Here is a 26,820-nt window from a genome sequence, read left to right as displayed (position 1 = left end):
TATTTTATGGGATGTTTTTAAAAAGTCAAGTCTATTCATGAGGCCAAACAAAATAACCAACAGGCTACGAGAATTTTGGTTTTGCCTCCTCCTATTGGGAGGGAAGTTTCGGAAAGGTCGTACTGTAGCTCCCAGAGACCACAACAATTATGTTTCATCTGTCTTATCAAACATACAGAAGAGAGTACAATTAACAAAATACTGTAAGTTGTAGATTCCATCAGGTGTTGTAAGCATAGAGAAAGATAACCTCATGGAAAAAATTTCTCAAAGTACTAGGGACATTTGGGATTCAACTGAGAGAGCAGGTTATTTTTGCCCTATGGAACCATGAGTCATATCATAAATAATGTATTTCTGTCTGCACTGACTGCTCAGAGGATCAGAGGAAATGGAGCTCCATTTGCGTTGGTATATGGCACCTTGCTTGTCTTTTGTGCGTTTTGCATTGAAGCTTCATTTTATCATTCTATTGTTTTCCTTCTCTCAACTCCTCAAATTATTTACTATGATAATGTTCCACTTCCAAGTTTTACATTTCTTTCAGAAAAGTGATTCTGGACTGATGTACAGACAGGGGTATTATACTTACATTAACTGTTGGGAAAGGGTGCAGAAAAAGCAATATGCCTCATGAGAGCATTTAGTTTGGTGCAAACAAAACAAGGACAATAATAACAATCACACAAGTAAATGAAGTTGCTTCACCAATTTCTCCTCCGCTTTCATAGTTCTTATTGGATCCCATCAAGTAGAGGAAGGGAGCAGGAGGTAGAAGGTCTTTGTCCCTTTCCTGTTTTCTCTGAGTTGATTCTGTAAAATCTCACTTAATGGTTGTGAAATAAGAAAGTGTATTCCCCATGGCATGGCAGCATCACTTGAGAACTTGTTGGAAATGTAAATTCCAGAGTTCCATTCTGGACTCACTGAGAGGCTAGGCTAATTCCTTTGCTGGGCCCAGTACAAAATAAGCATGTAAGGCACCATGCTAAAAAGAAATGAGGAATTTCAAGATGGCCACAGAATATCATTAAATGAAACATGAGCCTCTTCTGAGTGTGACGTCAAAGCCCAGGAATCTAGTTCTGCCTATTGAAAGGGGAACTCTGGGGTGGGGCCAATGGACTGGGCTTCAAAAAGACTTACAGGTGATTATGATGCACAAAAATGTTTGAGAAACTCTGAAAACCAAACCTTCCTTCCCTTCTTCAAATTACAGATGTGACAGAAGGCTGGGAGTCTGCTAAGAGCCAAAGCAGGAGGAAAAGTACAGATGGCAGCTCAAATTGCAGCATTGGATGGAATGGGGGTGAATATGGTGGTCTTGACCTTAGGGTGGCTGGGGCCAAGCTTGGGGAAGGAAGGCAGGTGTGCACATCCCAGCCACTTCTGGACCTCCTCTGTCTGCCATAAGCAGGATGCAGACAATGAAATGTAGTCTGATTGTGATCAGAACATACTGAGGTGTAGGGGAGGGCGGAAAGGCCGCCCGGACTTTATGCTCCTGGTTCAGTCTCCTAAGTCAAGCACCAAAGTGATCGCAGATGGGCCTCAAATAGGACAGAAATTTGGGGAGGTAGCTGGAGCTACTCCCTAGAGATAGAGGTGGATGAGTTGTCTTACAGTAGACACAGGTCACGAACCCCATCAGGGTGGCTGAGGTCACAGCCAGGGATATAGACAGAGAGGGCCATCTAATGAGAGACAATGACTTCCTTTTGTAGCCCCCCAATATATACCAGCCATGAGTATAGTGTGAGTACACATGACAAATGGCTTGAGAAACATACTTAGGGAAAATAACCCCTTGGCCTGTAAGAAAAGGAAAAGTTTATATTTACATAAAGTTCATCATGTGGCAGGCATTGGACTAAGGTACTGTTAATAACTGTTTGTTCCAGATCTCAGTATGAAAATGAGGAAAAGTAACAGGACTTGTAAATAATTTATCTTTCCAGCAGTAGAGTCAGTAGGGGTTGGGAATCCTTCCAAAATTTACTTGTTAAATAATATTCAACATTAGTACAACTCAATAGAAAAATAGTATAAAATACATATTATGGAGTTCATAACCTTTTTAAATGTTTAAAATACTTTCTTATCTATCATTTTATTTTCGCAGCAGAGGTCAGAAAGTGGCAGCTAAGTATGCCTAAGAACCCATTCCAAAGAAAAATCTAGAAAACCACGCTACCCTTTGGGGAACTCTGAAAAGATGGGACAAACAGCCACAAATGTCTTCTCTCAGATTTGTCTCGGGGATAATGCAACTCTAAGAAGTCAGTTTTGAGTTGAGGGTCTTAAGTAAAGCCATTAAAATATTCATGTATTGATTTCCAGAAAAATTTCCTTTGATAAGTGATATACTAGATGAGGAATTGTCTAAAGCATGTCTTTCTGTGCCCTGTGCTTTACTAGAATGTTGGGTGGGCCAGTTGTCATTTGGCATGGGTTTGGGCCCAAAAGCACACAAAGGCTTCTCTTGGCAGTCAGAGGATGTAATGGATTGAGGCTGAGAGTGTTGGGTGGGTGGGGTGAAGGCAACATGGCTTTGCCTCCATAGGCAGAGGATTTCCTCTGTAGATCCCCAAGCCCCTGAACAATCCTAGGCACCCATAGCCAGTCTCAGGTAACCAACAAGCATGGGATGGGCATGGAGAGCAAAGCACTTCCTCACCCTCCGCTGGTCCCTCCATCTCAGGGTGTAACCACGCTGGCAGGGCACTGTGAGCAGGCCTGCCCGGCAGCCGGATACCCAGAAGTTGTTCTGTAGATAGATGGAAAACTCCGGTTCAATCCCCGGATATAGCCAGTTCAGACTCTTGCTGAGCTATCTCAGAGAGAAACACTCACAGAGATTTCAAATGTGCATTGTCTTCATCCTTGGCTCAGTTGTTCAACTGATAAACTTCAGTCTATTGGAATGCAAAGCTCATAACCATCTTAGGCACTGTTAATTGTAGTAGGAAAGGAATCCAATGCCAGAGCAGCTCTCGAATTATGGAGGATTTTCACATTAATCACGCTCAAATCTGCAAGCCCCCCTCATACAGAGTCCTAGGGAAGAACGGCCCTCTCCAAAGAGGAGCTGAAATGGATGCAGCCTCCCCTCTAGATGATGAAGCCAGCACCCTGGATCTCTGGTGACATTTCTCTGCTCATTTTCAGTCACTGTTCATTGCCTCCTGTTAGCATTTATGGAGCATTTATGACAGATGAAGATAAAACAGTGCTGTCTTTATTCATCTTATTTACAGTGTGCCCAATAAAACATGTTCAAATTACTATTTTACAAATTTACGAAGAAACTGCGAATCACACTGAAGATGTTAGAAGGGAGGGAGGATGTGATAAATTCTTCCTCTACCCTGGATCGCCTTTCCTTAGAAGGAAGGCATAATTATGTTTTTTGGAATATTTCATTATGGATTTCTGGTTTACATGTAAGTTTTTCCTAAAACTTTCTAGTGGAAAAAGCTTTCTTGAATGGCGTATATGTGTGGGATGCTCGTTCTTCATCATTTCTGGGGTGCTGGAAAGAAATGACAGGTGAAGCCACCAGCTGCTGCCACTCAATAGTATTCTTTGCTATTATACTGTAAGTGCAGTCAGATTTCTTTTCTCTGAAAATTTCCTGAAAACCTTTCTGATTTGATCCTGTTTTGATCCTGTTCTCAGAATAGGAAGTAGGGAAGACACTCAGGTTTGCTGAGCTGTGTTATATTTCTGGGCCATCTACAAGGTTTGATGGAATAAGAGTAAGTATTGTTATCCATTTTCTCAAACCTACATTTAAAAATCCTAAGAACTATTGGTGGGACTAGATACCCTGTCACAGATGATCTGAGTGCTGCTGAATTCGCCTGTGCATTGGATTCATGGAGAATTTTCACATGAATCACATTCAGCTCTGCAAAGCATCCCTTATGGCAAATTCTAGTGATCTGGGGCACCGCGGGCAAAAAGAAAACAGTGTACTTCTGTATACACAATTTTATGTGTGGTTAATTTTCCCCCTAGAACATTAAAGCAGTAAAAAATACTGAGATAATGAAAAAGAGATATATTAAAACTTACAACCTTAAATTAAGCTTAAATGCCTTATTTATACTCAAGTAAGATTTCATTATTATTTGATTTCAAGTTAACCTAATTAAAAATGATTTAAGATTGTCACTGGTCAAGAGAAACTGCCAAACATAGCAATTGTCTCGGTTGAAATGAGATAAGCAGAGGAGATTTTTAAAATATGATTGATGAGTAGCTTGCATTTAAGCCAGCGGCACTCATTTTACCTTGGGCTAGGTTCGGCACTGGTCTTTTAAAAATGTTGACATTTTATTCACTGTTGATTTTGAAGATTAACTTTCATTTTGCAAAGTATTACATTGCAACTTAGTTAGTGTCGACGGCTGAGTGTGGGGACGTGCCCTTCTGTTTTGTCCCTAGGTAAGCCCCTCCTTTGCTGTCCCCTGGACCCAGCCCTGCTGTGATACCTTTGTTCTGTTGCTCATGCAGACATCTGACCTGCCTTTTCCTCTTCAAGTAACCTGCCATCCCCATGTCCAACTTCTTCACATTCCCCAATCAAAGGGAGGGATCTATTTTAAGGACCTTTGAAGAAAAGAGTATATAGGGGCAGGGTCTTTAGCTCAGTGGTTCCACCGCCTGGCCTGCAAGGGCAAGGACCCGAGTTTGAGTCCCTGTACCAAAAGAAAAGGAAAAAAGGTATATAATTCTAATAAATATGCCAGACAAGCAATTTTTTGAAAAGTCTAAGTTTTGTATTTTTCGTAATAAAAAAAATCTCTTCTAATCTCCCTTTGGCATCCCATTTTGGTTGAAGCCAAAAATTTAAGGAGACAAGCACATGAAAAAATGATGACTTCTCCTTACTCTTCTCTAATTTTTATGTTGCATAAAGAAGGGAAAAACCCAAATCAAAACGAAACATTCAGCCCCCAAATATCACTAAAAGTTTGCTATTTCAAAACAAAAATAATAATAAATGTTTTCTTGTTCTTGGTTTTACACTCTTTAAAACTTGTTTCTTTTCCCCTCCAAATTAAATCTTTTGCAGTTTTCCCTTGGCCTCACAGGAATCTAAAGCTTTATTTAGGTATGTGAACTTGGGGAAAAAAATAGAAGCTTCAAGAAAAAAAAATCAAAGTGTCTGAAGCATATAAGGAGCTTTGCTTTTAAGAGTCTCAGGCTCTACCGACTGAGCTAACCTGGTGCTAGGAGCTTTGCTTTTAAAAACAATGGCACAACTTCAGGTGGATGAGTTCTGTCCTGGTCCATATTACCTGGTACATCACTATCTCATGGAAATCCTGAGAGAGTCTTTGGTAAGTAGCTGTTAATGAACCAAATGGTGAAGTTTGAAGTAACCCAATAATTGTTAACATTTACTAAGTATTTCTTATAAGTCGGACACTATTTTAAGAAAACAATAATTGTATATAAAGTTGGTGCTACTTTCATCTCCAGTTTACAGATAAAGAAACTGAGTCAGAGACACTAATTAATTTACCCACGATCACACTACTAATAATATTGGAGCTGGAATTTGAATTTAGGAGATCTGGCTCTAAACTTGAAGCTTGTACCCAGTGTGTAAAATTACATAAGTGTAGGGTATTATGGGTAATTGATATGCCAAGGAAGCCAGCTCCTTATGTCAGGTTGGGGTATTGTAATTTACCATCACTCTAATCTGTGACTACAGTAATCTATTGTCACTTGTAACCCTACATCACTATTTCTTGACTTAAGTGTCACTTGCCAACCTGCTATTTAAAGGCCTCTTCCTACCTTCCTTATCATGTCCCCAGACAGGCAACACGTTCACTCTTAGAGCCAGACCTTAGTTTCCCCAAATCCAAGCCTGGTTGCACCCTCATCTTCCAAGATTACTGCAAATCCTTCCCCTTCTCAGAAACCATCCTTGACATTGCAAGTCACACCTCTTTCTCTTCTTTGAACTCCAAGTGGATTTATGATCTGAAACATTGTTTCCTTTTTTTCTTTAGCAATGCAAAGATAGCTATTGAAGATCAAAAATCACCCACCTCAAGTCCCTGTGTGATTGTAAGTGCTGTACATAGTATCCAGTGTGGTGGATATGAGAGAGAAGTTCTTAGCCCTGGCTGTTCACTGGAACCATGTGAGGAGTTTTTGCAACTCCCAATGCCCAGACTGCACCCACAACAAATGAACCTGCACTTCTGGGGCAGGGCAGGATGGTCTCCTAGCTGTCCTTTACACTCCCCAGTTGATTAGAATGGACAGGTCAGTCTGAGAACTCCACACCACGGGTCTAACACCTATCATCTTGTACTCTGCAAGTCTGACAGATCTTATAGGCAAGAAAATGCCTTGATATTTTAAGCTTTCCTTACTGAAAGCATGGATCATGGGCCCACATCATCAGTATCACTTAGGAGTTTGTTAGAAATGCAAATCTCAGAAGTCCTCCCCAGGCCTCCTGACTCAGAACGAATGTGGTACAAGCTCTCCTGGGGCTCTGTCTGCACAGTGAGGTTGGGCAGTATGTGTTTGAGGCACACAGAGCCCACCTAGAGCTGGAGGGATAAGACTCTCTGGCCTCAACAGGCCATTATGAATAAATGTTCTTTCACTCATGCATGCACTTCTACTTTGTGACATCACCATCAGTCTTCTAGGCTATTCTTTGGCCTATACCTAGAGGAAAACAAACAAAAACCACTTCTCCCTACTAAGCCAGTCTTGCCAAACATTTGCTGCTCTCTGATAACACTCACAGCTCCCCAGAGCTCACCTTCATAGCCCAGAGGCCCTAACGCTCACCTGAGATCTTCTTAGCCTCAGGTCAGTTCACATAGACCTTATAGTTGTACTTCATACTCTTACAGGGGTAGGGGACAAAAGAGGCTGGACAATTATACAGCTCACTTGGCATCAGCTTTTTCCTCCCTTTTTCATAAGAATAGACAAAAAAGCTTCACTTCTTACCTTGGCATTTATATGCAAAAAGCATACTTTAAGTATGCTTTTAAAAATCATATAAAAAGAATTCACATCAGTGGGTTTTTAGAGTACAAAATGTATCCATCTAATAATGCCACACAAAAACAGAATGTTGATGAGTCAAAACTCAGTGTTTTTAAAAGTATCTGTTTTCTAGCTTTTCCACAGAGAACCAAGGACATATTATAAATGCAGCTTGATGAGAGATTTACAAAGAGAAATGCCACCATGACTGTTTTCTTGCGCAGAGGAAATAAATTAGTGAGTTCGTTAAAATTCTGGTGGAACATGATCTGTCGGGAAGAAAGGCCACGTGGTAGTTTGAATGACGACTTACTCCTTGATGATAGTTAGAAATCTAGGAAAATCTTAAATGCAAGCCCAATATTGATACTAAAAGCAAGACCATGGAATGCCAGCCCATTTATACTTTGAATATTTTTTTTTATTCACTCATGGCTCTTGGGGCTTGAATCCAAGCAGAACATTTTACTTGAACCAGAATTTGCCCTGATAATGATTGGCACAGACCTGAATTTTTAAAAGTGCATTTGAAAGAGTACTCGATCCAATTACAAGCTCTTTCCTGCTCAGCTGGAAATGGAGTGAAGCTGAATTTAGCAAGGCTATTACTGTAAGGGCCTGAGAAAGAAGGGGATTGAAAAATGTGGAATTTCTTTTTGCTAAATTTCTCTCAATAATATAATTGTAGTAATGTCTAAAATAATTAGAAATGACAATTAATTAGTCAAATTCAATATCAGCATATAAGAATAACTTAAGATAGCTCAGTGTTTCTAAGACACTACTAAATGAGATATACTATCATTTTATATATGACTGAGAAAGAAAAAAATGTTATGAATTTCAAAAATCATGAAACCCGAGAGGCAATGTATCCTAGAATTGTTGAAATTCAGTAGATTTAAAGCACAACATAAATGATACTTTCATAAGATACCAACAACTTTTCCTGTCACAAATTTAAGGTATGGTGACTTGGTGGTGATATTGCTCCTAATTAACTATAAAATATCATCCCCTTAACTGGATTTTCCAAATTCTCAGCACTTGCATACATTTTGCTTCTGTAAGCAACTATTGGGATGAAACATAAAATTTGATTAATGTAAAAGTTTTTTACTCCTTCAGGGGAAAAAATGGCAGCCAAGCATAGCCTGCAACGTGGCTAGCTTCTTTCTCACTGGAAACTTGGGTGACTATGGAAACCAGTGTGCATTTTCATCAAAATAATACTAGTTATACCTAGTGGAAGAGCCAAGAAAGGGCACACCTCTAATTTCAAATGAGCACCTAGGCCTCAGTGAAGGCCCATTTGTGGTTTGATAATATGCTGTGGCCACTGGTAAAACTGCATAAGTAGGATAACCTCCAGGCACAGCCTGATGGGCCCCAGGGCGCAGTTATCAAGATTCTGGAAAATGAATTACTGAGATGCACCATGGCCCCTTGAGCTTCTTGCCAGTGATTTAGTGTTTTTCTCCCCCAGTAAATACAGTCAAAAGGACCTTAATGGGCTAGAAAAAGCTGAAACAGAAATGTACTGTAAAATGGTTCCTTAATTTGATAAGTGGACTGGTAAGACTGGAGCATTTTCTGGTTAGGCAGACTGATCAGAGTTGCCAGAAAGTTGCTAAAACTTCACTTCAGCCACCCTGCACAGAGTTATGTCAACTTTTTTAATTCCTTAGAAATGGAAATAGAAATCCCCAGCGTGGCATTAGAGGATGGAAAACTGGCATACTCACGATGATTGGGAAGCCTTCCTTCTGAGCAAGTAGTCCACGACATCAGGGTCTGTCTCTAACAGGCTGATCAGCACTTCGTTCTGGAGATCTGGGGAAACCTGGAGGAGCCAAGCATTGAGGCATAAATAAAATCATTCCACGGAGAGGCAACTTTATGATATCATAAAACAGAGCTTTAAAAGTTATAAGAATGCAGAGTGATTTACTAGTTAAAACCAAACCAACACCAACCCATACAGCTGGTTTAATTATTAGGACAAATAGGATGGTTATCAAATAGTCATATGCAATCCAAAAGGCTACCCCTCCTATGCCGGGAGACACAGCCTAGTCATTTGGATACCTCTGTTGCACAGACTTGATGTTCTTGGCTTTGAGAAAGCAAAATATTGTAGTTAAGAGGAATGGTGTCCATAATTTACTGTCCAAATGGGGACACTTTCTAGAGTTTATACTTTGAATTATGCCAAGACCACAGGCATAAATTACAACTACCTTGGACAATTCTGGAACATACAATCAGTTTATTAGGAGAGAAGACCCTGGGGCCAGACTGCTTGAATTCTAGCTCCAACACTTCCTAGCTGTAGGAGCTCTGACAAGGCACTTCGACAAGAAGCTAACTCTCAGTGTTTCCACCTGTAAAATGGGAAAAGCAATAGGACTCACTACAAAGAGTGGCTGTGGTGATTAAGTGACTTATTTTACATTGAGGAACCAGTACCTGGTGAATGGTAAACCCCCAAAAAGAAACAAAAATGCTAACAATACCTTTGTACCTGTTACTACCATTTGGTGCCTCCCTTCAGTCTTTCTTGCTCATAGTTACAAGTCCCCCACTTCCTAGTCCACTAGCAATTAAACATTTCTCACTTTATAATTTCCTAGGCATCCACTAGCATTTTATTAATGAGCATCACATGCTTTTCTAAGCCTGATCCACATGCACTGCCTTAGGAGGTGGCCCTAAGTCACCCATGTGGAAATGTTCTATGAGAAGCATGAACCCAGCTCTGGCTCATGGTTTTCTACTCCATAGATCCTGGTAGTTCAACCAAAGGAAACTCAAACTTTTGAAAGAAAATACGTTTTCAGTCTGATTCTCTCACACATGGTCTCAGAGAGATGTTTTCAAAACCACAGGGACAAGTCTTCTGAGAATAAGTGGTTGGTGGAAGAATTTGCCTCCTGCCTCGTGCAGAGCTCAATTGCTCTTGAGCTCCGAGGAGCTGGAAACAATTTATTAATAAAAACAAGGATGAGAACGCAAGAAAACGCTTTCCTTCTCTCATAAATCAGTTCATCCTACTTCATCCTGAATCTTTATTAATGGCATTCCCAAGTCCCAGTCACATAAGCTTAAACTCTTCTAGTTGTGTTCTAGCCATTCTGTGTCCTCTTCCCATCCCTTCAGAGCTAGAAGATCTACTTGATTTCATCTCTGTTACTTCTTTCCTCCCCCTTCCATTCTAACAGCAATGACCCAAGTTCAAGCCCTCATTACCCCTTTGTAGTGGTCATCTGTTGGCCATTACCAAGTCCACTTCCCTCTTCTTATAATAGTTATATCCTAAGTTCCCTCCTTTCCCCAACCCTCAGTTCAAGGGTAAAGTGTGCACCTTAAATGAAGTTGCCCGATCATTCCTTTCTTAGACCACCACAATGGCCTCAGAAATGAGCCTGTGGCCCCATTAGAGGCAATGCAAAACCATGAGAATTTCTCTGAGGCTTATGAGAGAAGGGACACAGCGCCTGTAGCCATATGAGGTCTGATGATTGTGCTGACAAAGAAACAAACATAAGACATGGAGAAACAAAGAGGAAAAAGGAAGGGTATCTTGATAGCATTAGAGTCTGGTGTCAAGCTATGCCCGAAGCTACAATATCTTTTCAACTTTTTAGCTGTATGATCCCTGGAGTTTCTGAAGCCAGTTTGAATTTATAGATGAAAAGAAACATAAATACTTGATGGACCTTTGATGTAAAAGCTTTCTAACTTGTGCACTGTTTCCTTAAAGTGTGCATCAAAATTCTTCTCCACATGGGTGTCAGAATGATCTGACCAAGGTACTCTCCTGCCTGGAACCCTTCCCATCCCCACAACTGCAGTCCTCCACTTGCTTGCTCTTCTCAATAAATATTTCAGGTCTTCACTCCTGGCAGCCCTCCTCCCACTCCCTCTGCTTTGCACCACTGTGCTGATCACCAGGGCCTTTTCCAGACTCTGTACCATCCACTCATTGCATAGATCTTTGGTGACTGCTTCTTGAGTGCCAGGAACTGGATGCTAGGATTCACTTACAAACCAACCAGCCAAGAGTCCTTGTCCCCGTAGAGCTGACAATGAATTCGGGGAAAATGGGCATGAAAATATAAGGAAAGCATAGCATGGATCACATGGAGAAACCCAAAGCAAAGAAGGGAAGTCAGAAATGCTGGGAGAGGTGGTGCAGGGTCAAACAGGATCGTCAAGTCATATAAAAGCTGGCATTTTATCGGAGAACCAAAGCTGATAAAGGAATTGGAGACAGTCATCCCAGACAGAAGAAAGAAGACAATCAAGGGAGACTGAGGTGGCCAGGGAGGCTGAGAAAGAGTGAAGAAGGAAGGAGGCAGGAAATAGGAGGGAGGGTCAAGTAACCTGGGTCAGATAGCGTGAAGTCCACTGTTCATGATGAGGACTCCTGCTGTTCTTCAAAGTGGGTGGAGAACCACTGGAGATTTTGAGCAGATGACTAGTACAAGTTGTCATCAGTCTGGCTGCTTAGTTGGAAGTAGATTGCAGGGAAGCCAGACATAAAGCAGGGTGAGCAGACAGGGGCTTTTGATAGATCCAGATCAGTGATGATGGGTGCTGAACCAGGACAATGAGATAGATGGTGAGAAATATCTGAATCTTGAAGATAATGTAGATGCTGACAGTAATTTATTATACAGCTAATTTATTGGATGGAAAGAAAGAGAATGAAAGGGAGAGAGGATGACCGGTACTTGGGGTCCTGAGTAAATAGGAGAATGAGGTTACCACTGACTTTCTCAGAGAAGCTCCAGGAAGAGAAGGCTGGAGGGAAATTCAAGAGTTCAGCTTTGAAATGGAAATACCGAGAGGTCTGTGAGACATCCAAGTGGAGATATCTAGTGGGTAGCTGGGAATAAAGATTTGGAATTCAGGGAAGTGGTTCTAGCTGGTCATAGACATTTAGGAGCCACACATAAATGGCATTTAAAGTTCTGAAACCAAATGGAATGGCCTGAGGATTAAAATAGAGAGAGAAGAGAAAGGGCAGAACAGTTAAGTCAAGGCTGAGAGACTGTATTCTTTTACTTTAGTGTGTAAGTTGAAAAAATCAAAAGACCAATCTTTTTTACTGGACTTTTTCAAACATCGTGACCTAACAGACATATGCAACTTGTATTAGTCACTTTTTCCATTAGTGGGATAAAATACCTGACATTTGCAACCTAAAGGAGGAAAGGTTTATCTAGCTTATGGTTTCACAGGTTTCCGTGCATGGCTGGCTGGCTCCAGGGCAGGAACATCATGGCAGAAGGGGGTGGTGAGGAAATCTGCTCAGGTCATGGAAGACAGGAAGCATAGCACAGGGGAAGAGCATAAGCAGAGCTGTACCCTCTAAAGACAAACCCCCCATGACCCACCTCCTCCAATGGGGCCCCACCTCCTAGGACATTCAGTTATGAACTCATCAGTGGATTACCTGATGAGTGTAGCACCCCATGATCCCATCACCTCTAAAGGGGTCTTTTAATCCAGCCAATGTGAAAATTAAGATTAACTGACACACTATTGTACAAGTTTTTAAAAAGTAATACTTAAAGGGTGAAAATGGGAAAAGAGAATGCTTTTTACAAAGCAAAAGGGGAAGCAAAACATAACATAACATTATATAACATAACAACATAATATAACATAGGCCAGAATGTATATCCTTAACTCTTTTTAAAAAGAAATATCCAGGAGCAAATTAGGAAAAGTGCTTGCATTTTGGTCCAGTTAATTTAGAATGGGCCAAGCTTAGACATGTGATAAAACTTTTTGCTCCAAGTACCAATCCATTCCCCCTGAAAAATGAACAAGAGTAAATATCCTTCGGAATGGCGCAGTGATTGCCGTATTAATCCTTTGAGAGTATATGATGTCTGATGATAAATTATCAACTTGTATCATTAGAATAATAATTTTTTATTAGAATAGGTTACAGAAAGTATCATTATTTAAAAATAACTTTCCACAAATTTTTGTTAACCTATTCTGCATTTCAGAAGTTTCCATTCATTCAACTAGGCTTGATTGCCAAGCAATTATAATTCTTGAATTTTATTTTATGTAGCATATGTGACTCTTACTTGGTAACAAATGCAAATAAAAAAGGCTGGAGTTGTAGATCAGTCTATAGTTTAAGAGACTTATGATACAATTTTGGCATGGAGATGCTATTTACAAGTAAATAAAAAGATACAGTTAAAATGTGGATTCACACATTATAGGAAAGATTTATAATATTTCCTTATATTATAAAAAACTCACTGTAATATATATATTTCATTAATTAACCCAATTTATTTGAATCCAACCTTTGCTGCAAAATGACTTAAGAAAACTTCAAAACTTCCTATGATAAAATCACTTATTTTTTAAAAAAATAAATGAATGGTACAGAATCCTAGATTCAGTGGAAAAATGAGGTGGGGAATTTGAATGATGCCTAGAGTCGATCTTAAAGTCCTCATATAGCAATGTCTAGTGATCTTTTTTCTCATTACTCTTTTAATCTTTTTCTATGATCGTTCATTTCATTTCCTATTATTTAATGAAAATTTAAGACTACAAGCTCAGTTCAACTGGATGAACATTCATTATCTATTAATTCAGGTACTTAATAGAGAATCAAAAGTCAAGTAAATAAACTGATAGGAAAACCCAACTTCAAATATGTAAGAAGGAAATATCCAGGCAGACTACTCACTCCTGCATACCTTTGTGGGAGTTAAGATGCTATGAAGATGTATCTGAGTCTAGAGGCCCTGAGGTCCAGTTTTAGTTCTGCTGCTTATAATTAATACAATCTCGGTGACATCAAGCACCTTCTCTAGGATTTTGTTCCTGCACCTGAAAACTTGCAAGCTTTCTCTTACCAGTTGCATTATCCTTAATGAAGGTGTTATGGGGACCAGCAAACCATTTGAGAATACCTCATCAACTGTAAAGAGGGATAGTAATAAAAATTTTCATTAGAAATAGATGAAAGAAGTTAAACATTTCAAAGAAAAAATAGAAGCAGTTAAGATGGAGATGAGCAATATTTGTTCTGTGACTTGTTTTCAATCATTTCTGTCTCTATCTCCACTGACCCACAGAGAAGACTCACCCTCTTCTCTTCCCTTAACACTTCTGGTGGGTAACTAAGGTAAGAGATGGTCTCTTGATTTGTCTGTGGTCCTAACTCCCCTCTGAATTTCTCAAGTTACAGCCTGTGACTCTTGGCCTCTCAACTGCAATGGGCTTGAAGCTAGACCCTGTTATAGTCTCCCCCTTCTCTTCCTATAGACCATGCATCTTCCTGCTGATCACATCATTGGAAGTTAAATTTCCAGAGGGATGAACTACCTGATTTGCTGTCTTGGAACTGATAAAAGTTCCTGATGTAGTTCTTTGTCATCTCACCTTCCTTGCAGCTCATGCAAGACAATGTATGCCAACCCTTGCCAAGGTACCCTAAGGGAGGGCTTGTAGGAGCTTCTGGAAAAGGATTTTCTCCATATTAAAAAAAGGGAAATGTCTTTCTTCATCTCTTGATGCAATGATGGTCCTGAGAGATGCTGGCTTTTGCAGCTGAAGAGAGCACAGCAGAGAGAGAAAAGTGCCTATCTAGGCTTAAGGGTACTAAGACTAAGGGTGTGAGTGATACCCACCCTAAGTAGTCTGGATAAGGTAAAAGGAGCAGAAGCACGCTGTTAGGGTCCCTTGCTTGTTTTTCTACCTCTTGTTTGCTTCCATGTGCTGTTTCTCCGTGTGAAGCACCTCTGCCATGTACCACCCTGCCTTGGAGACACACAACTATGGACTGAAACCTCTATGGACTGTGAGCTAAATAAACCTTTCCTCCTTTAACTTTGAGTGTCATGTATTTTGTCTCAGCAACAAGAAAAGTAACTAAGACAATGCCTTTGTCTGGATCTGTTCTTTTCTTACAAATAGTATCAACATCATGCTGTAGCACAGTCTCTTTGCTGTTCATTTCTAGACTAGAAAAATAAATTTCCTTTCCCAGGTAAAGATCATCAAGATTTTTGGGAGTTTTTAAACTACTGTTCCCATCAATATAAAACTTCCCCAAATGAAAAGTATAGCTCAATAATCAAAATTTTCCATTCGTTTCAGTGATTTTGTACATAAAAAAATGGGAACTAAGGAGTAAGATAGTGAAAAACACATTATTTCTTTACTTTTTTTACTCAAGCAATTCAGCATGCTTAAATGCAGAAACAACACCCAGCTCAAAGTGATTCTTTTCTTACAATTCACTATTTTACATCAAAATCTCTATTGGATTTTAGTCAACTATTTAGTAATTTTAGATATTTTAAGGGTACCATTTATGGTTGTGTTTATCTGGAGACTCAGACCCTTAGATTTTAATGTGTTCCTTCAAAGCATAATGCTATTCCAAAAATCAAAAGAACTTTGTACTCTCCTGCTTTAGAGAAAAAAATGTAAACACTGCACATATGAAGGAATAAAACTGTCATAATTAAAATCTAGCCTATCAAATTAAAAATGATACCTTGAATGATTGCCTAGGGTATAACTGCTATGAGGTAGTTTATTCCATAAAGCACTGAGAGGGAAAACTGCGAGTTTTCTCCATTTAATAAGACACAAAACAAACCATTAAGAGCAATTTCCTGGCCCCAGCCTCACTGTTCTTGCTGCTAGATGTTCCACACTAACCTGCCACTTTGCACTTGACCAAGAAGGATGCTTTGGGATTTGAAACTCTAACACTCCCCAGCAAAAGTAAATATCACTGGAAATCATGATGACATTTTTTAGTTCGCAGACACATTAAAGGAAATCATTTCGGCTGTTTATGGAAGCAAAAGCTCAAACAAGGGCAGACTCAGCCTCAGACCTTTTGTGTGGCTCTGTTGTGACACTGATTTCATAATTGAAGGTGGTCCAGGTGCATTTGGAGGATAGAGAAGCATTAAATTCAACAAATATTTCTCAAATGCTAGGGACATGCCAGGCAGAGTATTGTTTTGGCAAGTGGGGCACCTTACTGAACAAAAACAGTGCCAGAGCCCAGGACTCATGGAGCTGTTTTAGAGGAAGACTAAGTAAGAAAGATGAAGAAAAATGTGCAGTCCTTGCCCCATGGCAACAAGCTAAAGGGCATGGAAAAGCCCAGGAGCAATACACTTCTGCTCCCTCCTACCTGTATCGGATGCCAACGGTACAGGTGTTCTATCTTTGCAGACAGGGCCAAGGTGAGCAGGCTCCAGCAGGTACACAGACTGGCTGTTGAGGCCATCTGCTGGCCTTAACCTCAGGTGGGTGGATGCTTTGATTAGTCCAGAGGTATTAATGTGTTCACTCACTATTTTCAGATTGGCTAAAATAAAGTTTCCCCTTCCTCATCCAAAAATAGACTCCCTATCTGAAATACCACATCTGAGTGCCTCTTCTGTTTGTGGGGAAGCATCATGATGTAGAAATAATTCACTTGGACAAATGAACTAGGCTCCCTACTCACGAAGTGGTGGTAAAATTGAGATAAGCCAACAATGCATGTAATGACCAGCCCAACCTCTGGCACACAACGTGGTTATTTTTGCTGTAGAAAAATGGAAATCATATACAATTATCTGGATATATTGGTAGAAGTGGATTCTTGTTTGATGACCTGGATGACTGCTTGGCTTCTTTTGATTTGACATGAAAAATAGGTTACAAGAAAATGCAATTTGCATGGGGGGGGTGTGTGTGAAGAGAACACAAAGCAAAGCTTGGCTTCTGAGCTTGGGATCCTCATCACACCTTCTGATCCTTGTTCTCAATAGGGCTTACTCGAAATTTCCCAAGGGCACGGAGCGTGTCCCCAGCTCAGACTGATGGGCAGTGGAGTGGGAACTTTCTGGCTTTCCCACGTTTCCATTGCACTCTGCACTTGGCATGGGCCTTCTTTGCTGCTCTCCAAAAGAGCCCTAGTAGGAATCATGTAATACCCACTGGCAGAGTGAGCCGACACTTTTCTCCCTCCCTCTATGAAGCTCTTATTATCCAAGAACAATGGTATTTTTACTCTGGCATTCTCGATGCCAGTTGAAGAAGCTTAACTCTCAGAAGAATTAGTGTGTTGATGATTTTGTCAGTGAATGATTTCTACTTAGAATAATACTTATGGCTATTTCTAGAAATGACTGCTTCTTTATCTGTTATTTCCAGTGTTTTCCATGCAGTGCCATTTTATGTTAGGCAGGTTTTAAGTAGTTGTTATACCAGAAGTGGAGGAGGATAATGATTTAATGGTACAGGAATCTCAGGGGTGCGAGTGTGGAACCCAAATAAACAAAACAACAATGACAATAATACATTCTCTTATAGTAATACAGAGTTGTAGTATTTATTCAACAAATAATTACTGGGTGCTATCTTCTGCCGAGTACTTTCTAGATGTGTGGATGTCAGAGAATAGGACAAGAAACCCTGTTTTCAAAAGGTTTGTATTCTCTTAGGTTTTGACTTATAATAAATAAATTATGGAACAAGTTAAAAGGTGATAAATGCTGTGGCAAAAAGGAAGAGATTTAGGTAAGGAATTAGGAGTGTGTGTGTGTGTGGGAGCAGGTCTCAGTGTCATCCACAGTGGTCAGAGTGGGCTTTGATTCCAAGGCAACACCTGACTGTGCTTTGATAAAGCAGGCATCGTATCACTTCAATGTTATATAACAGTAATCTTTTTTCTGAGTACCTACTACATTTCAATCCTTTCCTAGGAGCCTTAAAATGTTGTTTCTAATTGTCAAAACTATCCTGTGAAGTAGGGTGCTTCATCTCCTTTTTTTTTACAAGAGGAAAATGAAGTGTGCTGGAAAATGAAAGTGTAGGGTGCTTCATCTCCTTTTTTTCACAAGAGGAAAATGAAGTGTACTAGAGTGTGAATTTTGGTAACTCATTCAGAAGCTTATAGTCTTTCCACCCTACCAGTGTCTCTCAACAAGTGGTTTCCTAAGGTGGGTGTAGGAGCCTGCCAGAACCCCTGGAGGTGTTCATTAGAAAGTACAGATTCCTGGGCCCCATGCTAGTGCTACTCCATTCAATTTTCTGTAGAGTGGCCTAGGATTCAGAATGTCTAACAAGTTTCCTTGAGAAATGTGCTGCATGGCTCAAGTTTGAGAACTGTTATTATAATGTGCTGCCTTGGTCTTTTGGTAAGAGTGGTCATGATGTTTGTTATCATGAAGTATTTCCAGCTTTAGGATCTCCAAATCAGTGCCTAAAAAGCAAACCTCTTAGCCTGACCCTTAAATTATATATTAACCTCTAAATTTGTCTTGTGTCCCAATGCCAGGTTCTTTTCGGCCCTTTTCCATGAAGTTGGACCCCAGCCACATGGGAGAGGCAGTCTCAGTATTAGGAAATGAAGGACATTCAGTACAAACTTGGGATTCCTTCCAGGCTGCTGGGGGTTTCCAGGTCCCACCCACCAGGTCTTCTGTGGAATGACTGCCTCCAGGGTACATTCTGCCTTCAAGGACAAGCTTACAGCCACTTCTCCTAACACATCTTGCTTTCTAGTGCCAATGAAATTGACACCTTCATTTTGGATCTCATAAACTCTTCCAAAGACTATGAAGCTGCACATTTGCTAACTACCTTTAACCATCAGGCCTTGGAGAGCCTTGCTTTTCTTTTTTTGAAATTTTAATAATTTCAAAAGCTTCTTAAAACAAATCAAAGCAAACTTATATATATATATATATATATATATATATATATATATATATATATATATATATATGACACATATTGCATTTCTGTCTATCCACACAGACCGACTTAAGCCAACCAACCACCCCAGTCTTGGTGTAACCAACTAGAGTCTAAAATGCCAAGAATGCTAAGAGAATCCAAAATGTGAAGAAATTAATTTTTTTGTGCTTTTTGGAATTATAAGAGGGGAAGTAAGTGTTAGAGCAGTGGTGGTGAACACATGGCATGTGTGCCGCAGCGGGCTGTTTGTATCATTGAAAGCTCTAAAAGGTTCTCCACCACTGTGCTAGACAATCGAGCCATGCAGATTTCAGAAGTAGAAGGGACTGTGGATATCATTCATTCAAGCACAGTTCTTGGATAACTAAAGAAATAGAAATCAAAGATGTGGCTGTGTAGCTAACATGTAGCAGACAGGACTGCCATAAATTTTTCTGGCCCCAGTTTATATTTATAGACTTAGGGTTAGGATCTTTGTCCCCTTTCCTACTCTATTGTTCTTTTTTTTCAATATATAATTCCCATAATCTATATAAGCAGAGCAAGAATGATTACATTAGTGGCTAACTAACTGTGAAACAGATATCCTTAACCCTTCCCTTGCCAAACCTTTTCACACATGTAAATGGTAAGAATTGGTAAAATGGAGATCATAGCTCACAAAGGTACCATCAGATCATTCATTAATTCAATGCGTATTTTTGTTCCTACAATGCTCCAAGCACAGAAATAATGCAGTGAAGTAGATGGAAATGGACGAAAACTTATATTTTAGTGAGGAAACAGAACAAATAAGAAACATTAACAAAATTCTCTATTAGTAATGGTGATTGCTAAGAGGAAAAAGCAAGGAATAAGAAGAGGGAATGAGTGTGTGTATGTGTGTGTGTGTGTGTGTGTGAGTGTGTGCATGTGTGTGGGGGGGTGGTAGTGGAGAAGCTCCATTTTAGATAAGGTTGTCAAGAAAGGCTTCCCTAAGACGGAAAGACTATAACTTGGGAAGCCAAATATGAGCTATGACCTAAGAGAATCTCAACATCAATTCTTATGGAGAATGATAACCAAAGATTAGATTGGGAAACAGTGGGGAAAAGTGGAATGCAGATATATTTTTGCTGTTCTTGGTAATCCAGGTGGCAGGAAATGGGGAGAAGATGGATGGCACAATTAAAATGACAACAGCTGTACTTTCAAGGAAGCTTTGTCAGTATCTGAGGTGAACAGAAATGCCTGATGGTTTGTAGTTTCATATAAAGGAGAACTTTGCTTGGAAAACAGAACTTAGAAAATAGAATTAAGATCGATGATAAGTACTATTTTTTAAAAAAAAAATGTTCAGAGAACATGAAGTAATGCCAAGACTAGTTGGCAAGATGATATGTGACTTAAAACTTGATGAAAATGTTGAAAAATTCTGACATTTGATTCATCCAAACATGTAATTAATTAGGAGGATTTGGGGTGAAGTGTGAAATTCATATAGAGTCAGTGACTAAATCAACATTTTTGAGAGCTTACTTACCATGTGGAACACAGGGGCAATGCTTCAGGGACACAAAGAGGATCAAGACATCATTCTACCTCAGTGAACTTTTCACCATGGTAAATTCATTTTCTCTTCCTCCTGGGCACCCCACCAGAATGCATTTCCCAGCCCCACTTGGAGTTAAGAGTGGCTTGTGGATAAATTCTGGCCAGTAGGGTTTGGGTCCATATGACAGATGCTCCTTCTTAGTTTGCCCATAAAATCCTAGCGGGTGGCAGAGTCTCAAGATACAGGGAACTGGGATTAGTGCAGTCACCGCCTGGAAGGCTGTCTGCCACATATCTGATTAAATATTATATCAACAACACATTTATGTCTGTGGTGTGAAAGAATTGAGATATGAGGCAGCTCGTGTTTCCCGAGTAATATAATTAGTAGTTAACACTTGCTTAGACTTTTACAGTTTGTATAATGCTTTCACATATCAAATAATTCTGGTAACCACTATGGGAATTAGGCCTTAGGCCATTCACAGGAGCTTAAATTTATGCCCACAGAGTATTGAATTACTTGGTCACAATCACATAGTTAATACACAGAAGGCAACCATTCTAAACCACTGGCTCTTGAATTTACAAAAAGATTTTTTCATAAGACAAGCTTGGAGATAAATCTAATACAAGGTATTTGATAAGCATAGATAAAACTCTTGAGAATATTCAACAGAGTCAATTAACCTTCTGGTTGAAGGAGCCACAAAATGGTCTTGTGGAATAGGTAAGCTTTATAGTGTTTACAAATTGACAAGAGAAATGGGACAACCATGGACAAAGTTCCTATAAATCTTGACCTGCAATATGAATCGAGAACAGAAATAGAAGAGAATTGGCATTTGTTCTAATGTTTCAAGGGAAGTTGGAGCAAGCCATGCAGTTTTATGAAGGAAAACAGGAACTGGTAACTCAATACAAATCAAAAAAATATTTATTGAGTGCCTGCCAGATGGAGGGCCTTCCAAAATTGTACAGAGGATACAGAGAGGAGATAACAAGGGCATAGCCCTTGTTTTAAATGGATTTATAATCTACCAGGGGAAATGATCATAAATGACCGTAACACAATGTTGAGTAATATAAACACTAATACGAACAGTAATGGAGTTCAAGAGACAGAGAAGTGGCATGGGAAGCAACATGGAAGGACCTAGGAAGGAAAGGTGAAACTTCATGCTGGAGGTAGAATGTCAAGACTGACCTTGCACAAGGTGCTGTCATCGAGTCTGGTTATGAATACACGATTTCATGAGGACCACAGAGAGAATTCTTAAAAGAAGGATTCATCAATGTTCTCAGCCAGGACCACTGCTTTTGGAGTAAATGACTCCAAAATTTGATTATTTTGCAGGGGACAACAAAATGGAATTTTCAATTTATGCATGTTTGTTTAAACATGCAATCACAAACTAGCAGTGATATCACAGTTATGAAAATGTTTATTCCTATGGAAACAACCTGGCTTCCAATGAATTCAGTCAGTTACCAGCATTGCAAATCAGAAGGTGGTGAACTTCAGTTTCATTATACACCATAGGCAACCAATAAGCAGTTCACTGAGATAAGCTGCCACTAAAAAGTCACCTACCATGAACAGGGTTTCATAATTTTCAATCATCTTCTGCACTACAGCAATGATGGCTGTGCTCTCTTCAGCCCGGGCCGAACTCTGGACTGAGAATTCTTTGTCTGATGACTTCTGCTTGTGCAGCAGGTTGGGTCCAAATATGGTGGCCAAGTTTAGAGATGTCATTTTGTTCCCAGTGACCTAGTGCAGAAGAGAATACCAGGGCTGTTGTTATGTTTGCTTTCTAAAATTCTGGTGGCTCCGTATTCAATGAAACCTTTTCTTTTCCATTTGTTTGCTGCAAGGGCATTATCTCTGTCAGAAACCACAAGGGGTCCTATCTTTTTCCCTTTGCTTCCTATCTTGGATCAAAGGTTACAGCTCAGTGGTCATCTCAATAGCATATTGAGCAAAAATTTGCAACTCCATGGTTAATTGTGAAACTGGTACTATATAAAATTTCTATCCTGTCTGTACTTAAAAAATACTGATATCTATCCATCCATGCATTCATGTCTTTATCTATTTACCCATCAACCCATAATATCTCCACTGATCTATCCACTCAGCACATACCACGGCTAGGCATTTTTCATGGATTATAATTATTTAAAAATTCTTCTGACAGTACTCATAACACAGTCCTTGTTTTGAAGGCCTCATGCTCTAGGAACAAAATAAACATCATTTTGGGGAAGTCAGTACAAAGAATGAAGCTGTCAACCCCAGAGACCCCAGGAACACTATTACAGAGGTGGCAATATTTGTCTACAATCTGAGAGGAAGAATAGAGTGCACTAGGCTGAAAAGCAGAGGGTCTGGGCAGGGGTCTGTTTCACAGTGGAGAAAATACCATAGGCAATGACAAACAAGCGAAAGGCATCAGAGTGCCCGGAAGCCCAGTAGGGCAGGGCTGTTGCAGGAAAGCCAGGCAGGCCCAGATGAGAGAAAGGAGTTTAGAAGGTGACTCAGGACAAAAGGATTCTGCATGAGAATAGAGCAGAGTTTCAAATGTGTTAACCCCTGTGCCAGGTGTTCACTGAGATACTCATACTACGCTTTCTTCCAGATCAGACTCTGATGGCTCTAATGGCCTAGCTCAGAGCCATTTCAGTGGTGTGGCAGGAAGTGGAAACAGTGAGTGGAGAAATTTTCTTCAAAAGGTCTCACAGATAAGGAGAAAGAACAAAGATGTGTGTGTGGGGGTATGGGTTGAAGAATGGGAACTATTTAAAAAAAATTGTTTTGCAGAACTGGGGATTGAAACCAGAGCCTTTTCACCGAGCTATATCCCCAGCCCTTTAAATTTTTTTTTTTTTAATTTTGAGACAAGGTCTTGTTAAGTTGCTAAGTTGCCCAGTCTAGGCTTTCATTTATGATCCTCCTGCCTCAGCCTCCCAGAGTGCTGGGATTACAAGCATGCACCAGCCTGCTGGCAAAGGAAACTATTCTTTAGTTTGAAGTATAAAGAAATTATTCATGTTCAATATATTAATAAATAAAAAGCACAGGTAAGCATATAGAAGCAAAATGCCCATAATTCCACCATTTCTAAGAGCCAGCTGCTCATATGGTTTTCTATGTGTATATGTACATATATGCAGTTATGATTTATATCTAAAATGTCCTTCAAATGTCCCATGTGTTCAGGCAATTGGATCACGGGGGCACTACAGCTAACTTACTGGGTCTCTGGAAGTGTGACCTGAAAGGGTGTATTCATGTCTCTGACTCCTCTTTTCTCTCTCTCCTTCCTGGGTGCCATGGATTGAGCACCTTTGCCTCCGCCATTCCTTTCTGCCATCCTGTTTCTGGCAGGAAATTTGTCCTCATTTTGTCCACCTCCTGAGACTTTGCAGGAGACTGAGTTCAAGGGTAGTAGAATAATCGATCTTGCAGAAGAAATTACAAAGCAGCCCAATATTCAGGCTGTGCCATAGGTACTGCTGGAAGATTTTAGCCAGATTGACAGTGAAATTCAGGAGCAAAAGCAGATGTGCAAAGTTTGCAGTTTCATTTGAAAAGAAGTGCTTGCAAAGTTGGGGCCACAGAGAACATGGTTGCTGAAAAGACTAGCATTAAAAATGACCCAAGCACTGTGTATCAGTATGTACATATATATATATATATATCCATACTATTATTTATTTTTAAAAATTAGCATCACATTCCATATATTATTTTGTAACTTGTTTATTATCTCTTAACAGCATGGTACATTAATCTCTCAATTTCAAAAAATCCTTTCTTTTCAGTCTGTATTGGGCCAAAACATCTTGTTGCATGAACAGATCATGATTTGTTTTAACTACAGCCAAGTGATGGGAATTTATGTTGTTTTCAATATTCTGTTATTATAAAACATAGTACAAAAATATCCTCAAAAAAGACTTTTTGTGAGCTTAGCTGAGCACTGTCTTAGGAGTAAATTCTACGAGTCAAATTGTCATAATAGGGAATACAAGAATTTTTAAAGGCTTGGGAATTTTTGTTTTGTTTTGTTTTACTTACTTGCTTCTTTTTCACATGGAAGGGAGAACTTGGCTAAGCTTCTGTAAGTCAGAGTTTATCTTGGCACTAGTGACATTGGGGCCAGATCATTCTGGCCTTGTGTGTGGTTGGATGTTGAGTGGCCCTTGGGCCCCTAAATGCTTGTAGCATCCTACACCCCCTCTCCTGTTTGAGAACTATTGGTATGTGTGATTTTTTATTTCTCTCATCAATATTAGCTGAGAATCTAGGACTGTCAGGATGAGGAGGTTTTCCCCAGAAAGATCTACATAGCCTTTGAGAAACACGTGGTTATCCAACATAGAATTCACAAGCTCCAATGAACATCCAATAGGAAGCTTCTGCGTCTCCCCCTCATTCTGTGCAGCCCAAAGCTGGTGGCTAACCTGTCCTGCAACTCTGCTAGGCCACATGGTTTGCTTTATTTTTAAAAGGTGAGGCTGTTTTCAGGTAAATGTTAGGTCACCAACAGAAACCATTCCATGTGATAAACACTAGAATTTGAATGGAAGTACTTTTTATGTGGGATCTTCAGTAATTTTTCTTTGTTTTATTTCACTGACATAAAGCCTGAACTATTTTCATTTTATTTTTCATTTCTCCTCCTGGCAATTCATGGTTAAGGATAAAATAAAATATGTGTCATTTTCAGATTCCTCCCTTTAGTACTCAGAGGTGTCTGGAAGGCTTCCCCTCTCCCTTTTAAAGTAATATTAGGATTTTCTCTTTTTCTTTAACATTAACAAATAGAAGATTTTGTTTTCTTTTAAAAGAATGTTTAGTACAAGGACAATCCAGAGCTCTGTTTCCGCTGTCTCCTTCTCTTGTTGCTATTCTGGGAATGCAATACAATCTGTCTGTAAAATTGCACATAGATTCCAGCTGCAGACCAAACTGCTGTGGTTTGTTACCATTTTTTGTTTTGTTGTTTTATTGTTTTTTAAACTGAAAAGGAGACTTGCTCCTAGACATCTTCCACCCTTGCTCTCTATGTTTCAGGATACATTTGCACCTACATGGGATAGTTAGGTAATATATCCACTCGAGGCCAGGCCATTATTGCATGATTTAATTAGCTGGCCAGTTTAAGGCAAACTTTTATCTTCACTACGTAAGTACTCTAGATCATTTCTAAGCCTCATAAAAATAGCTCACATTTATTAAAAGCCTAATGCTTACAGACACTGGTCTAGGGGCTTCCCACAGACTATTTTAACTCTTTCACTACAAGTTTATGAACCAGCTGCTGTTGTTGTCCTCTTTAATAGAAAGCATGCAGGAACAGTGATGCCCAGAGCCCCGAGGTGGTCCAGCAAGAAGCAAAGCTGGCAGTTGCACCCCAGGCAGCGCTTTGTCATCTCCTCCCATTCACTCTTGTGTGGCAGATCCTGCCATGGCAATGGGGAGATGGGAATATGAGCTTTAAAGCAGGGCTGGAGGAGGTTGAGGTGAGGAAAACACTGATTGTGCCAGAGTTCCAAAGCCAACTCACCGCTTCCTAGAGGCATGAACCTCCTCAAGATCAGCAATCGTGACTCTGTATTAGTTCATTTTGCCTCATGCTTAGACCCTTTGAGAACTCAGTACCAGCTATGGTCTCTCTCACCAAACAAGTACCCACTCACATCATAGTTTCTATGCAATTCCAGGGGCTTCTTGGACTCTCTGAAGAGCTACTGTCTGGGATATTTCTTACATTTGGGAATTTCTCTTTTCCTTAATGGGCAATGCAAATAACAAACTAAACAAAATTAATAACACAAAACAAATATAAGATGGAAAAATACCACAACTCAATAAAATACCAGTCTTTTTCTCCAAAAAGCACCAATTAGTCAACAACTTTTCTCATGCCTTCTCTTAGACATTTTTAAGATCCCACCAGCTAATGATGTATTGATTTTTAAGCACCTATTAAAGAGGAAATAGTATGTTCACTTTATAGATGAGGAAGTTCAGGCCTTCCCTGACCCCAACTCTGTTTTCCTTCCTCTTCCTCCCTTTCACAAAGGCAAGGTCATGCAGCAAGGTCCTGCCAGAGCCTGTGTGGTTATTCAAGCCTTCCCACAATCTGGCTCAGTTCTTGTTCATGCTTCAGTTTATAAAACAACAAGCTAACAAATAGGTCATGTAAATCAACAAATATGTAAGAGAAGTTGAGAAATGCTTCATTTCCTGACCATATTTTATATTTTGTATTCACCCTTGCTCTAGTATGTCCATTCTGTGATCTCTACAGGTGCATGCCAAACCAACTAAAAAATATAACTACACAAAGAACCTCCCTCTGGTTCATCTCCCTCCATCCTTCACTTTTACCACAGGGGTGCAGCTAACTTCTAAGCCCGTGGCATGCTTACATGGCCTATCTACTCAATTCCTACACAACTGCTGACGTATTCCTTCCA

The 26,820-nt window shown here is 39.8% G+C and overlaps 1 protein-coding gene across 5 annotated transcripts in view; it reads right to left on the bottom strand.

Annotated features, from left to right (window-relative positions):
• Positions 1–26,820, bottom strand: part of Arhgap6 (Rho GTPase activating protein 6) — a 499,561-nt gene that overhangs the window by 6,458 nt on the left and 466,283 nt on the right. For all 5 annotated transcript variants that reach the window (XM_021249114.2, XM_021249115.2, XM_004871022.3 and 2 more), the window contains exons 9-10: positions 21,923–22,102; positions 8,781–8,878 (exon numbers count right to left, since the gene is read on the bottom strand). In XM_021249114.2, coding sequence (XP_021104773.2) covers positions 8,781–8,878; positions 21,923–22,102 — 278 coding nt within the window. The remainder of the gene's footprint in view (positions 1–8,780; positions 8,879–21,922; positions 22,103–26,820) is intronic.

Source organism: Heterocephalus glaber, unplaced genomic scaffold (assembly GCF_053883595.1).
Source record: "Heterocephalus glaber isolate CG9 unplaced genomic scaffold, H.glaber_assembly_v1.0 deba00001594, whole genome shotgun sequence".
NCBI lineage: Eukaryota > Metazoa > Chordata > Mammalia > Rodentia > Bathyergidae > Heterocephalus > Heterocephalus glaber.
The sequence above is the reverse complement of the archived record's forward strand: the minus strand, read 5'-3'. Positions and strand labels throughout refer to the sequence as shown.